Source organism: Cornus florida, unplaced genomic scaffold (assembly GCF_030987335.1).
Source record: "Cornus florida cultivar Cherokee Brave unplaced genomic scaffold, ASM3098733v1 CherokeeBrave_3.0.0_Hap2_Chr03, whole genome shotgun sequence".
In the NCBI taxonomy this organism is placed as follows: Eukaryota; Viridiplantae; Streptophyta; class Magnoliopsida; order Cornales; family Cornaceae; genus Cornus; species Cornus florida.
Genome location: NW_026775573.1, coordinates 2,294,201 through 2,310,931, shown reverse-complemented (window position 1 = coordinate 2,310,931; position 16,731 = coordinate 2,294,201). Strand labels below are relative to the sequence as shown.

General features: G+C 33.9%; 1 protein-coding gene and 1 pseudogene across 3 annotated transcripts; one reads left to right on the top strand and one right to left on the bottom strand.

Annotated features, from left to right (window-relative positions):
* Positions 1-7: 7 nt before the first annotated feature.
* Positions 8-3,871, top strand: LOC132299026 (uncharacterized; annotated as a pseudogene).
* Positions 3,872-5,612: 1,741 nt separating this feature from the next.
* Positions 5,613-15,053, bottom strand: LOC132299022 (AT-hook motif nuclear-localized protein 9). Of its 3 annotated transcripts, XM_059795444.1 has the most exons (6): positions 14,502-15,053; positions 13,436-13,981; positions 11,686-11,771; positions 10,572-10,703; positions 7,808-7,969; positions 5,613-6,142 (listed from the first exon to the last, which is right to left on the bottom strand). In XM_059795444.1, exons 2-6 carry the CDS (start codon positions 13,842-13,844, stop codon positions 5,927-5,929), a joined length of 1,005 nt encoding a protein of 334 aa, XP_059651427.1. In that variant the 5' UTR covers positions 13,845-13,981; positions 14,502-15,053; the 3' UTR covers positions 5,613-5,926. The 3 variants fall into 3 exon arrangements, with proteins under 3 accessions (XP_059651427.1, XP_059651426.1, XP_059651428.1); XM_059795443.1 differs by having other exon boundaries at positions 13,436-15,053; XM_059795445.1 differs by having other exon boundaries at positions 11,686-11,753; positions 13,436-15,051.
* Positions 15,054-16,731: the final 1,678 nt, after the last annotated feature.

Sequence of the window (16,731 nt, the reverse complement as noted above, 5' to 3'; positions counted from 1 at the left end):
TAGCAGAATGAAGAACTTCAGCTTAAGAGCACCACTTCTCATATTGCTTGTTCTCCTTGTTACCCATTGCCTAGAAGTTGAAGCTCAATCTTGTAGACCAAGTGGCAAAATTAGGGGTAGAAAACCTCCTCCTGGACAATGCAACCAAGAGAATGACTCCGACTGCTGTGTACAAGGCAAACTTTACCCAACTTACAAGTGCTCACCAACAGTTTCGGGTAATACTAAGGCGGTTCTGACTCTTAACAGTTTTCAGAAGGGTGGAGATGGTGGTGGACCATCAGAATGTGATAACAACTACCACTCTGATGACACACCAGTTGTTGCACTATCAACTGGATGGTATAAAGGAGGAGGAAGGTGCCTCAACAATATCACCATAAGTGCGAATGGGCGGAGTGTAAATGCCATGGTCGTTGACGAGTGCGACTCGACTATGGGATGTGATGGAGACCACGATTATCAGCCTCCATGTAATAATAACATCGTTGATGCCTCAAAATCTGTGTGGAAAGCCTTGGATGTGCCGCAAGATACCTGGGGCGAGTTGGACATCACCTGGTCTGATGCTTAAATGGAACCTATTGATTTAAAAAGCTTTACCTTTGGTGAATGTCTATGTTGTTGTGTTTTCAATTCAATGTGGAATGTAATTAATAGTAATGGAAATTGTATTTCGTCTTTCTCAAAGCTGTACCCTGTATTAGTTTCAGTTATTATTAAAAATTTATGGTTGCATGAAACCGGAAACTGATGTACATATATTGCATTATAAAATAATAACAATTATGTAGAATTTCTCCATAATACAAACACAATAAGACCGTCAACCCTTCAAACATAATGCATGACCGAATTTTTTTACTAGTCTTTGGAACTCTGTCCATATATGCCTCTTTGTTGCAATGCAAGAAGAGATCTTTCAAGACCCCATATATCTTAGCTAAATATGAGGAATGATGGACATCACAGAATAATTTTCGTAATATCTAATTATTACGAAAAATTGAGCTCATTTCTAATTTTTTTTAAATGCATAACACGTTCAATAAGTTTTAGAATAAATTAATTGTACTGTTTAGCAAGTTTTATTCATTTTAAATCTTAACCTATGGTCACCACTGACTTTGTAACAGTAGAAAATTTCCCTTCTGTAGACTGGGAATTGCACAATGGTCCATTTTGGAAGAAGTCCAAGAAGGAACTGAATTTCATGCTATTGTATTCTATGAAGGAGCTTTATGTGTTTTAGATAGAAATGGGGATTTTTGGCTTTGCAAGTTGAGCCACCATCCAAGAGCCACACCACAAAATTGAACATGCTTCTTCGAGTCAACAGTGAACCTGAAAATTTTGTTAAGGGTGCCTCCGTTTCTCTCATGGTGTTCAACAGGGATGTATGTTGGTTGCTAGAGTTTGGAACGTTGTTCTTGATACCCCTACTAGAGGCAATTGGTTTTATGCCCCTCCTGAGACCAAAAAAAAGGGTTTGAGATGTTCAGGCTAGATTGGGACATTTCTCAGTGGGTTTGAGCTAGACAACTTAGGGGATCATATATGCTTATTCATTTCTGCATCTAGAGGGAATTGCATATTTTTCACCAAAAATAATTTTTTTTACTCTTAGGGAAATGTTCAAATCTAAAGGTCTGAGGACCTTTTGATGGAGTTTGCATATCAACTGTTGCCTCTTGTTACAATTTTAAAGCAATGTCTCTCTCTTACATTGAATAATTAATCTTTTGTGTGTCAGCATTTTTTTTTTCTTCCCGGTAAATGGCATTTGTTGTTTCTTTATGGTTTATCACAGTAACATTTTATACCACTCTGAATATACTCCAAAGTTCACAAACCTATGGTTTCCAGTTGTAGTTGTCTTACTTATTTTTGTCATTGGTACAGATGTTGGGGACATGATTCTTCGAGTAACGATTTTGCCTATCACTCTATCAGGAACCTGGAGATAACACTGGACTTTTTGTGCTTGCAACATAAAATCCACAATTTGAATCTTTTTGGAGGTAGCATTATCTCGTATCTCTTGAATTGCATATCATATATTTGCATGCATTTTGAAATTAAATAGTGGAGTCTTAGGTTAGCTTTTATTCTGGTTTCGTATTCAAATCTCTCTTGCATCAGTCTTTTGTTCTTGTTAAATGAAATTCTGCTGTTGAGTTTGGTAACCGATACATAACTTGACGGAGTTCTGATCTTATGATTTCCTTGCCCCAATGAGTTAGATACATCTTATAAGGATGATGTATGTGACAATATCCCTTCACCATGCCAAATTATTGACCTTAAGTGACACAACTATCATGGCCTGTCATTTTGTACTTTGCTTAAAAAGAAGCATTGCCAATTTATGAGGAAGGATATGCATACAGATAATGTTAAACAAATATGAAGGAAATAAGACAATTGAAAGATAGATCCTGAGTAGAAGTGATCTATGATATCTTAATTACTCTTAAATGGTACCTGCTTGTTATGGAATAACAGTGCTATAATAGAATGTTGTACCCTATAGTACTCATGCAACATTTTAGGGCCTGCCTCAATATTTTATGGTTAGGTAAGAAAACCAAGTTGGGTAATCTAAATGGAAGAAAACCAAGTTGGGGAGCATTCACCTTCCACAATCGCAGTTTTTTTTTTTTTTTTTTTTGGTTAGGTAAGTCATCAATTGCAGAATCTTAATTTGTAATTTAGTGTAGAAGATACAATACTGCATTATGAAGTTTGAATCCAAGGCAACCATGCAGTTCGAATACAAATCACGATTCCACAACCCTTAATGAAAGTGACTCCGTAATATAAGTACATAAATCAACACTAAATGATATTTTAGAATGGGGTCTGAATCATAATTTATCTCAAATGTCAACAGCAGTTTTGTTGCCCAAGAATATCAAAGAGTTGCCTGTAGAAACAGGTATCTCCTCTAAAATGTTGAAGCCTTTATTGTTCTTTTCCCGGTAACACTTGAATATTGCTCCTAATTGACCAGACTGCCCCTCCACGAGATCTTATATATAGCCCAGCATTTGAGCATTGCTTGCCATCGAGCATCACAATTCAAAACACAACTAGAAAGAGAGAACAGAGCTAAGCAGGATGAAGAACTTCAGCTTAGGAGCACCACTTTTTATATTGATTGTTCTCGTTGTTGTTACCCATTGCCTAGAAGCTAAAGCTGTAGTTTGTAGACCAAGTGGCAAAATTAGGGGTAGAAAACCTCCTCCTGAACAATGCAACCAAGAGAATGACTCCGACTGCTGTGTACAAGGGAAACTTTACCCAACTTACAAGTGCTCGCCAACAGTTTCGAGTAATACTAAGGCGGTTCTGACTCTCAACAGTTTTCAAAAGGGTGGAGATGGTGGTGGACCATCAGAATGTGATAACAACTACCACTCTGATGACACACCAGTTGTTGCACTATCAACTGGATGGTACAAGGGAGGAGGAAGGTGCCTCAACAACATCACCATAAGTGCGAATGGGCGAAGTGTGAAGGCCATGGTTGTTGACGAGTGTGACTCTAACATGGGATGTGATGGAGACCATGATTATCAGCCTCCGTGTAATAATAACATCGTTGATGCCTCGAAAGCTGTGTGGAAAGCCTTGGGTGCCTCAGGATAGCTGGGGCGAGTTGGATATCACCTGGTCTGACGCTTGATTTAAACTTGTTACTTCTTTCTTAAAAAGCTTTCACTTTTGTGGATGTTTCTGTTGTGTTTTCAATTCAATTTGGAATATTGTGATTAATAGTATGGAAATTGTATTTCGTATTTCTCAAAGTTGTCCCCTGTATTAATTTCGATATTATTTCAGTTGTTATTTTAAATTTATGGTTCCATGACATGTGAAACTAATGTACACTAATCTTATGTTCTGCAACCAATTTTTCCTTTGTTAACGGTCAGCACTAGTCAACTTACTCGTGTCAACAATATGAAATTTCAGAACACAATTTTTGTCCTTGTGAAATGGTTTTATTCAACGGATACATACATTCAGATTTTATGAAAACTAGTACTTATATAGGCATGAACAGAGTTGTATGAATGTGAGGTGTCAATGTTATAGGAGAAGTGTGTGTAATTGTAACAAAATTCATTAGATGTTACATTATTACTGTAATATATATATAATTTATATTTTACACCTGAAACTAAAACTTGTTTATAACCCACTGCTTTTGCATGTTGGCAAGGGTCACAATACTTTTATGATTAATGAATATAAGAACCTAATTTTTTAAGAAGATATTATCATTCTTAAGTTATATGTCTCCTTTGAAGGTTTGGAAAACTCCATTAAGTATGAGATATTAGAGAAAACTTAATTGGGTAACCTGACATGTAATCCCTACTCCCTTGTTCAATTTCTAACATATACGACCTGTTCAATGAGAAAACAGGTTCTATTTCAAATTCTACAATTTTATGCGAATTTGATACATCTTTTTGAAGCAAATGTCTCGTTCGAAATTATCAATTAACGCCTGCTTGAGAAACCGCCCCGGAATGAAAACAAATTATATAAGCATTTATAAATAAAGAAAATATTTTAATATTTATACCTGAAAGTATTAAGATGGTGTATTACATGTTTTTGCTTCGTGAAGAATCATCTAATAATAAAATGAGTATTTATATTCAATTGCCATAAAATAGAGTATAAACTTGAGTTTGTGTTCGACAATAGAAATGCAGAGTTAAAATGCTAATTTCATAAATAAATAGTAAAATTTTATATTCAATTAAACTGGGTTGAATGAAATATAATTTTTCATACGTAAGAAAAATTTAGGTAATTGTAACAAAGCTATTAGTGTAATTTATCTTTCTTCTTTTTATTTTGCACATGAAATTAGTATGCTTTTTTTGTTTTCCTTTTTAGGAACACACTACCATTTTTCAGGTCACAATACTTATGTGATTACTCATAATTCCGCATGTCCCTTCCCTGCCTATTTGTATCCATAATAGTATTACATATTTGTATGATAACATTTCTTTTTTTTAATTGAATTTTAAAAATAAAAAATAAAAATAAAAAACAGTTTTCACAAATGGTGAACTACGTAAATTTTTGTACAATTTTTTTTTATTTTAATAAAAAAAAAAAAAAAAAAAAAAAATTGTTCTCAAAAAACTAAACCAAGTAGGCAGGATGCTCCTTCTTCAATAATTTCAATAAAAAAAATTGTTCCCAAAAAACTAAACCAAGTAGGCAGGATGCTCCTCCTTCAATAATTTCTTTGGACCTAACGTAGCATTAAAGTTAGGTGTAAAAAGTACATAATCCTGCACTAAATGATAATTTAGAATGGAATTCCTGTAACATAATTTAACTCAAATGTTGATAGCAGTTTTGTTGGCCGAGAAAGTTAACGTTTTTTTTACCAGGTCTTTGCCATGTAAAATAACTTTTTTTGTACCCCTTTTTATACATCAAAGTAGATAACTTGAAGCTAGAAAACATCAACATTCATTATCTAATACACAAACTCAAATATTTTGATTGCCATTGTTTCCATAAAACTCAGTAAGATACCACGCAGAAACTATTGGCCATGTTATGTCACCTGCAAATACTTATTTAGATGTAAACAAAATAGATCTCCTATTTTTGACATATATCAAATTGAGTTAGATCACAACCATGGCTACTCAGCCAATAAATATACACGGAAAAATAATAGAACCATGGCACTAAAATCCGAACCAAATTTCGATTAAGTTAAAAAAATACTAGTACAACCCAATTGCCTTCCATTAGTGTATGACGTGAGATCCATCAAGCACAAAAACACCAGATTTGTTTTTTTTTGGGCGGGACTGAAGAAATTAGAGTCAAGTGGCTTTGGAACAGCAAAATATATACACGACTTGTCTGCCAACGAAATCTGTCATCCGCGCATCAGATCAATGTCATCGTGAGCATTTTGCATGTCCATCGGCCGTGAACTGGGCCAAACGCCCATTGGAGAGGTCAGATTGAGATTTTGACTCAAAGGAACACTACTAGTTGGAATGACTGAATTGTCAGCAGTCTGATGGACTGAATCTCTAGCAACTTTGCTCTTTGTCTTTGAACTACCCCATACAAAGCTTCCCACTATTACCTGAAATCATTATATAGTTGACTCAAAAAAATAATGTGATTGAATCATGTCTGCTCTTATCAAATTGACTCTGCCAAATATGTGCCTAACTGCCATAGCCCACATCATAAACAATTGAAGATCATTTTAGATGACAAGTACTGTTTGCTTCTCTAGTTTAAATATTAAATATTTTTAAACTGCAAATATTAATTATTTTATAAAAAATAATAATAATAGATATTAATTATTTGTCTTCACTACAATTTGTATAAGACCTGCTAAAAACTACTCCGTCCAAAATAAGTGTACCTTTTTTTCTTCTTGAGATGTCGCAAAATAAGTATTCCTTTCTGAAAAGTCAATACATAAAATTTTCAATTTTCCTAAATTATTCCAAGTAGTGTAAACCTTTAAATTTCATTATTTTTGGAATCTCGAAGGAGCAAAATGCATTTTGGCGGTGTCTCCCTTTCGTTATCTTCCACTCTCCTTGTATAGGTTGGGGAAAGGGCCAAGTGGACTGCCTATTGGAGCTAAGTCAAAGATCTCGATGGTCTTGTGGGTGGCTGATAAACTGTGATTGCAGTTTTCTACAGGAAGTCCCATAGCAGAAAGGCCTAACAGAAAGATAACGGTGGATACTTCCACTAGTTAGGTAGAAGATGATGCCCCTAATGAATCAACTACAAAGGTGGTGGTTAACTACATCAGCACTAAAATTCCTTCATTGTTATTGCCCTGGCTTTGATGATCAACCCCTAGCACATTTAGGTTTTGATCTTCGGCCATCCTGGTCCTCAAGGCCCAAACACTACTATTCTTAGGCATTTCCATTAAAAGACGCAAAAAGTGCTGATACATCCTAGCACTCAGAAAGCTTACCCTCTTCCACACATTGCCATTAAGAAGTTAAAAGACAAATTTGTGCCACAAAGGGTGACCAAATTAACAAGAAATGAAGGTATTAAAATAAATTTTAAATTTTAAATTTTATGGGAAAGATGGTTCATGGCTTGTAATAAAAAAGAATAAAAAAGAGAATTCATGTGGCGAACTCGTCCACATGGGATTGACACAAGGATGATGATGATTAAAAAATTGGGTGTCCACAAAAGGAACACTTCAGACAGGAGGGAGTATGTTGACGAACAAGAAATGTAGAACCTGGTGCATGAAGTGGCACACTACCCACAAGTCTGTGTGGGTGAGCTTTTTATTTTTTTAATTTTTTGGTTAAAATTATTAATGTCTAGCTTTCACTCCTTCCTGACCGTAACGTAACATTATATAGATAGATCAAATTAGAATCATCCATGAACTTCAACCTCATAACAGTGATTCTTTCTCAAGCAAATACGCTATAAAAACCAAATATCTGGTCATGCCGGAAAGGGCAAGGCATGATAGTCTGTGTCACTCTAATAGAAACAATTTAACAGCTAATCCTGGGTACCCTAAAGTTTCTGTACATTCCACCCTTTTGGTCATTCACCTCATTTTTTCTGACTAAATACCAATGTTACAATTACATATTAGTAGAAAGATGGCAAAAATTCTAACCAATGCTCTTTAAGTAAATAAATTGAGAGCAATTCAGTAAATGAGAACCACAGAAGATGGTCACCACAGTGGTATTAAGCCAAAGCAATTAATAAAAATAAATAAATAAATAAAAAGGGTTACCTGTACAGGGCTGGCTGCAATAAGCATTCCCCCTACTCCCCCACCAATGACACGACCATCAGGACTCGCTAGGGAGACACTTAAACCGCCAGTTCGGCCACTGGGGCCACCACTATCAGTGAGCAAGTAAGATCCTGAGAGACATATTATCTCAAAACGCCCCTGCAGAAGTAAAAAAGTCCGCTCTAAAAAGGCTTACTTTCAGCAAGATGAAATGCAAAAGAGAAGTTTTCACAAGGGAAGAGAGGTAGATATCTCAAAACCTCACTAGAAACTTAGAAATTATCAAGTGTCGTATACCTAAATAATATATACTAAAATAACATAATAGAAAAAGATAATATTTTAATAAAAAATAGAATTAAAGAAAAGAAAAGGAGATAATAATAATAAGAACCATCAGTTATTTGTAATCTTGGGACAAGAGAGAATGATAGTAAAACTTCTCAGAAGTGAAGAGTTCATCACAGAATTAATGCAATTGTTTGCAAGACATATTAGAACCAGAGAACTAATTAAAAAGAAAATATTTAGAGAAAAAACTAATCAAGCATATTCTATAAAGTACTGCACTGATTATCTAATCAAATCATTGAGATTCCATTTGACAATAAGGGAAAACAAAGTCAACTTGGTAGAGAGTTCGTATAAAATGCAGGGTTTAGAAACTTTCCATTTCTTTTACAAACTTAATGCTATATCATAAGTCAATAGGATGGCATACCCACCTATTTCAGGATAGGCCTAAGAAGCAATGAAGCACAACAAGAACTCAACACAAACAAATCAAAAAATCATAAGTTCCCATGATCAAACAGAATTAGACACAGAAACTTTAAAGGAGACAATATTTAACGAAGAAAATGATTGATCGATGGGCAATAACTAAATTATAAACAGAAAAAAGTATATGCAAGGTTATGAAAAAATAAAAGTTGTGAAATGGTAAAGCTTTCTTCTTTTTTTCTTTTTTTTTTTCTTTGAAAAGTGAAATGGTAAAGTATTTTTAATTACCCTTGAGGAGGAAAGAACGGGGAGCGGGAGAGATGAGGGTTATTTATATGGTACAAAAATAAAAGAAGAAATGGTGTTGAACATGACAATCACAAGTGCATCCCTCTATATGTATAAATTCATTTTACATTGTATAACAGAGGTTTTAAGGGTTAATGCTCACCACAATAGGTAATGGGAGGCAAGCAGAAACACTAAACATAGACAACCTTCTTAGGAAAGTTCATTTGAAGCAAAATTATTATAAGAGAATATAGAGGAAAGCAGAAACATATGATATACAGTCTTCTAAAGACTGTTCAATGAGTGTAAGTATTCGAAAGGCGAGTTCAACAGTGTAGAACAATATCTGAAGAGCTAAGAGGGGAAAAAAAAGGTGTTTTTCATGATTAGCCCAGGATGAAGACTTCTTTTGCATCACCAATCTTAATTCAAAACCTATCTTATAAGAAAATTGATAAAATAAAATAGAAACCTTCCCATGAACATCAACCATTCGTTCACATTTTCTTTTGAATTGAAAAACCGCAAAAATTCTGAAGGACCTCTAGTGCACAAGTGAGCATTGAAGTGCGATTATTTATGCCTTGCACAATTTTTGTGTTAGAAAAAAATTACCTGTAAAAGGAGAACTACAGAAGTATATATGAAAAATACAGAAAGATCATACTATGCAAGAAGTGTAAATATATCTGGAGAACTAGTAGCAGCATTGCTCATCAACAAATGTTATGGCTCTAATGAGTTTATAGCAGTCTCCAAGGCCCTTATTTAGCATACGAGTCTAAGGATATAGGAGAACAAATGTCAGCGTCGTCATTGACAAATGTTATGGCTCTAACGAATTTATAACAATCACCAAGGCCCTTTCCTCAGCAAACCCTCCATTAAATGTCAGCCCAAAAGGAATATCACGGCTGACATCCAGAAGCTCTTTCCAAGGAGCATGGTCCCCAATACTATTGCTCTAGCAATTTTGATTTTAATGAGCCTTTTGGCTAATCTTGGATAAGCACCATGGGAAAATTATGATGATTCTGGATACATATGCGTATTAATTATGTACATAGATGCCATTCAAAAAGGTTAATTATATTCTTTCATCACTTCATGCAACAAAGTTTAACTACAAAAGTCAAGTGGATGTCATTAAAAAAAATAAAAAGAAAATAGAAAGAAGGAAGAATTTTTTGGAGAAAGGAGCATTAGAGACCCAAATAACACCTCCCCCCCACTAAAAATATTCCTTGATATGAAATAATATAAAATGACAGCCGAATTTGATTTACTTGAAATTATAAAAACAGACTTCGTTTACTTCAGTTCTACATTATACTGAAAACGTACATAGATACTTACTGTTAATGCATGAAGCATCAGCCTGAGACATAAGACAACTTAATCATTACACAACATGCCTTCTTTTAAGCCAAGCATTTCTAGGGTTTTAAAAAATTTGCTTTGCTTGGCCACAAAATATGATCATGAACAGCACATCAAAATCCTTGTTCCTAGCATCAATAGCATATAAAATTTGATTTTACAAATATTTACATATATGAATGTCTACATGGGTGTACATGTCCTTTAATTGAAACTAACCCATTCAGGGAAAAAAAAAAAAAAAGAAAGTCTACATGGGTGTAGAAATAGATGAGCAGTCTGCCAAAAATTATCATTTCCTTTGCAGATAAAATAGCACTTGAATACATCTTTAACTGACAAAGAGAATATTATAACGTGTTTAAACCTCATATGTGACAGTGCCACCAGAAGTTGAAGGCTGACGAATGGTCGCAGTGGAGACAGCTCCATTTGCTGACAAGATGCATATAGCTCTTGGCCCCTGCTGCGAAAACGACATTATTTTTGTTGTGATGTCCTACAGGAAAAGATAGAATTCAAAAAGTTAAAGGAAAAAAAAAAAAAAAAGAAAAAAAAAAAAGAGTAATATTCAACATACTAGTAGCTCAAAATGTAATAATTTCCATCTTAAAAGTTGTACCTCAGAAATAAGTTCACCAAAAATGTAATAATTTCCAAGATATTTTATTCTTTCTCTTTTCTTTTCTTTTCATTTTATTTTTTTTTTAAAAAGTAAGACACGCACACACCCACAGTTGCCCCTTACGGGAACTTGAACCCTCTACTTCCACTTGGAAGGTTAGAGGGGATATCACTAGTGCTAAGCACATGGTGATAACATACCAAGATATTATTAATAAGGAAGAATAAAACCATCAATCCCTAAGAAATGATCTAAAATCCCTTCTATATGATGTCAAGGGAATATAAAAATTATCCAACTAATAGCTAATCGCTAACGTGAAAGGGCAAGCAGCTTCTAACTGGCAGCAAAAAAATAAAAATAAAAATAAATAAAATAAAATAAAAACATATCAGGAGAAGTCAACCTCATTTTCTGTTAGCCTAGTCAAGTTCAATCGTCATTTCTATATACCTTTTCTTCTCACTATTTTATTCCTCGTCAAAGCTTAGTCCCACTCCCAATGATGAGCTTACAACAACCAAACTAGCAAAGTGATTTTCCTTATTCTATTCTTTTATGTGGTTCAGTTATTATAAATTTAACATTTTCTCTTCAAATGATATGCATGAGGTTGTCCAGGCCTATTTGAGCAAATGTACATCACATCACTTTTACAAAGAATGTTACAGCTCAATGCCATAGAAATAATTGCATACGATAATCATCATATTCTGCCGTTGAAAATTTAGTCTATGCCATCAAAATTAGTTGACAGAGGGAACCCTCCGTATAGTGATACATTTTGAATACTTTGTCTACTTGATCATATATGTACAAACACTGGTGAAGTTTGGAAGAGGATATGGCAACGTACTTCTCCTATAGCAATGGTGATGACATGTGGAGTAAATCCAATCCCAGCTGAGCCAGAAAGCCATTCACCTAGCAAATCAATTAAACCTTTTGTAACACCGTCAAACAGCAGGAAAATTAACTACATTAAACAAACATACATATTCAGAATTTATACTATATTAGTAAGAGACATACAAATAACAAATATGTTAAATCAAAACAAGAGGTGTTTGTATATGGGTGGAAGAGAATAAATTCTGAAGACCTGGATTGTAATAAGATAAGATTTTTCCATTTTTGGTCCAAATTTAAAGATTTTAAATTTCCTGGTCCAAAAGCCAGTTCTGTGTTTGTATGTTGTATCCTAAAAGATCAACCCGGTTACACAAGTAATAATTACATAATATGTACTTGTAAAATTATAGCTACAATACAAAGTTTTTTTTGTACTGCCTTCATAAAGTGAAAGTCATAAATATATATCATTAACTAAAAAAAAAAAAAAAAAAAAGCTAAATTGCTAATTAGTAATTAAATTTGGACTGTATTATCTCTATCCATGCTTTCCTGAAATTTGGATCCAACTCAATTGAAATAGAAAAGGAGACGCTAACCCCTGATTTGTGAAACACCTAACATCAAAATTGAGATACTTGAACATATCAACTCATTCAAAATAGAAAAGGAGCTGATAACTGTTCAGTCTGGACCTGATTTGACACACCTAGCATCAAAATTGAGATACTTGAACATGCCAGGGCAGGAATTCAATAAGAAACAAGGCAGCAACATTTTGAAGACAAAAGTTAACATCGCAGGTGCAATACATTTTCAATTCAACACAAAGGCTGGGCCACATCCGCATGAGCTAATTAATATACCAAGTTTGTGTAAATGGAAAGGGAATAGTTTTTGAAGTTCTACCATTAGTTTCTTATATTAATACATTCTATACTCCAATATATACAGAATGTTATCCACCCACATCATCATGCCAATGTAAATTAGAATTTTAATCCGCTTTCCTATGACCCTTGCCCATTCCGTTGACTCCACCCAGAAATCAGTTAGACCCAAGATAGTGGCCCCATGGAAAAGAAATGGCTATCAAAAGACACTTATCAGTTCCATGGCACATGTAGTGACCTGACAACAGGACCCCTACAAACCAAGGCCTACCTAATACTGTGGCTAATTCCAAATACTTCCGTTTCTCAAATAAATTAAAAATAAAAAGTGTTAAAACTTTGACAAACGAAACTTCTAATGCAGAAAAGAAAGATACTTAGCTTTTTCCGGTAACAGTGGACATTTTAGGATAATATTGAATATAAAGCACATATAATAATGCAATAAAAATTTATCATATTACAGACTTACAGTGCTGGGTCAAACATTTTTACTGATTTACATAATTCTAATGTGCCTTTTTTATTAATTCAAAGTATTCATGGGTGTCACACACTCCACGTCACAACATATTATAAATTTATGCTGGTTGTAGCAAGACCACCAATATTAATACTTATAACCAGTACCATAAGAATCAACCAGAAATTTGTGTTTAACAAGTTAAGGTGAAAAAAGACCACACTTTAATAACAGAGATGCATAGCAAGGTCTTCTTAAACATATGCTATCATGAGAATACTCAATAGAATAACATCCAGCTGAGCTATTCTCAAACTGAAGGAAACCAAGTTCAAACCTGCAACTCCTCATAGATAATCTGAATGTGTAGAAAACCACATTTTGCAGATAAAACTTACCAAAAGAAGCTAATTGTTGCTTTCTCCCCGTCCCTGGTGGCCGCCCTCTTCCCCGCTTCTGGGTTGAAGTTATTGTTCCTGGAGGTGTAGATGATGATGAAGATAAAGCCAATGACACCGACCCATCAGGTCCATATTTTCGAGGCCTTCCCCTTTTCCTTTTAACAGGCTCACCAGATGGCATAACAGATGGTGCACCCATATTAATACCATGAGGTGATATTGCTGATGAAGTCTCTATTGGCAATGTGGATCCAATTGAGCTGCCCCCAATGTTTGATTGAAATGGTACACTGGGATTAGATAATGGGCGTATGCTCGGTGATCCCTGCATCCCAGACCCAGTCATCCCTCTTTGCATGTAGTAAGAAGCCGACCCAGATAACCCCATAGCTTCTCTCCGATCCATTCATTTACTTCAAATAACTTCTACCTAAAATAATCTAGACCAACTTTGACCCAAAACTCCAATCCAATCCACAATATCAGTTTCTGAGTAAAATCTAGAAATCTCCTCTCTGCTCTAATGTTCTTTACAATGCAACGCTACAGCAAAAATGCACAAAATATAAACATGATGACTTGATTAGACCCCAATTCCTGGACACTAAAAAGAGTTTCTACAATGTACCTTGTTTGTAAAAAATATTACAAAATTTTATAAGAACAATGGAAGAAGATGAAGTGGAATGTTCACCATAAGAATCACACACTAAGACTCAACCACAACTGAACAACAAAAACCCTCAACCAAACATTCAAAATACAAGGTCAAGCTCCATATCAATCTACAAGTGGAATAATTATTTCAAAAGGAAATATATATACATATATATAACAAAATTTATGAACAAAAGTACCAAAATAATATAAATAATTAAGAGGAAAAAAACCCTAGACTATCCTTCTTCAGAAACATGACATTACTAGGAGACCAACACAAGAATAAATATAAACAGTCTAAACAGAACTAACAGAAACAGAACAAGCAAGAGAAAAACAGTTCACATTCAAAGGATAAGTATTTAAAGAAAGGCATAAAATTGAAGCTAAATTTACGTCTTACCAAACCATAGAAACATAAAAGGCTTCATTTTGAAGAAAAAGAAGAGCAAAGACCAAACTGGTTTTGTCACTCTCAGTCTCTCACCAACCAGTATTACAATCTTAAACTCCAAGCATACCTCTAAAAAAAAAAAAAAAAAAACAAGAAAGGGTTCTAATCAATGCCACTGAATTGCTAAAAAAATTCCTACTTTTGGGACAACAAAAAGCAACAAACGGGTAAAAAGAAAGAAGAATTGATGGTGTGAAGCTTGAAGTTAGAGAGAGAAAATGTGTGAATTTCAAGGGCAAAGAGAGAAAGTGAAATGAAATTCGTTGAAATTGGTGAATTTGAATTTAGAGATTGAAATGAAATGAAATGAAATTGACGATCGGTGGCCGAAAGTTAATGACTCTGAGAAGTTCCCAGAAGAGCAAATTGGTGAACTACTACAACTGTTACAAGTCCTTATCTGAATGCATTTTTTCCTAGGGCAGAGCGCTCTCTCTCTCTCTCTCTCTAAAACTTCTGTGTCTATGTGTACTGTGTGATGAGTGACGCTTTACTACGATTCAGAGAGAGATACAAACAAAAGTCGAACAGAAAAAGAGCGCTTCATGGATAATACTGATATTTGTTGTGAAGAAAAATATGGAAAATAACAAAATAAAATAAAATACGAAATCCAATCCCACGCGCTTTTTTTTCCTATTCCACGCGCAACCATTAGACTCAAAACAATCACAAATTTTTTTTATTATTAAAAAATTTTGTTCAAACCTTTTTCTTTTGTTTCTTTTCTTCTTTTTTTTTTTGCCTTTTTCACTTTACAATTTTTTTTTTTTTTTTTTTTGGTTGATAAAACAAGGTTATACGATCTAAGTTTCATAAGAGTCTCTTATTGACATCACCGATGTGCCAATATAGATACCATCATCATTAGAGTTTAGATAATTATTCTTAGACTTCATAACATTTGTAACTTTTACCATAAGTTAATTATAGTAATAAGTTCAATCCGTTAGTTGATCTTAATTATGTCAATCATAAAAATATAAATTTTGAAAAGGTAATTTTAGTAGTTATAAAAAATTATTTTAACTGAGTTAAAAGCCAACTGTAGACCTACTAAAAAATTTTTTACTAAACTACATCGAAAACAGTGGATTTTTAAGACTGTTTTGTACAGTGAAAAATAAATAAAAAAAAAAATAACATTCATTAATAGGAAAAAAAAGGAAAAGGAAGGAGAGGAGAGGAAATGATAATATTAATTGTTTGTAGTGTCCGGTTAATTAATAAAGAAAAATAAAAGAAATGATAGTAATCACGTTTAGAATAACAATTAAATGAAACTATTATATTAAATTTACAATCATACCCTTTTTAATAGAGGTTTTCTTTTTATAAAAATAAGAGTAAATTTAGTATTAACAGAGTTTCATTAAAAACATTCATTGCTAATCCTTTCTTTTCGTTTCCTTTTCGTCCAATTGTTCATACTATCAATTAATGTAAGATAATACATTATCCTTCTCCGACCACCCTGAGTTTAAGCCATATAAAACAGGAGCAAATTTGAGAACAAAAGTCTTAAAACGACAAAAATATATCATAAATAATAAAAATTTGAATAAAAACACGTATAGAATATGAAAGTGATACCCACTAAAAAAAAAAAAAATAAAATAAAATAAAAGGGAAGAAGAAGGGTGAGTTAGCGCTAGCTGCTGCTCATCCACCCTAACACCGGAAGATTACAAAATGTCTTTTTGGACGTTTGACATAAGGCTCCATCAGGAATCGAGCCGGTTCAGATACCACTAGTCACGGGTCAGGTAATGATAACCTTGTTCCCATTTTCAAAAGTGAAATATAGCGTTGGACACACGCTCGTAGAAGTCGCGTGGGAAGGTAGAAGGACCATGACAAGTGGACAATTGAGGTGACCTCACTGGGGGAAAATGAATTTGGGGCCCTTGACCGGATAGGGTAGGCTTTGTTTCATGTGACTTTTTGGCTATCTTACTTTTCCATCATTCAAATCCTATAAAATAAAATATCTCCATGATATAAGTGGCAATATTGCTTTGCCCTTTCATTTGCCACTTTGACATTTACCCCCAATTTGTATATAATATTATTATATATAATCAATGTACTATATACACTCTTCACACTTTGACATTTATTCCCACTTTTTATATAATGTTATTATATATAATTAATGTACTATATATACTCTTCACAC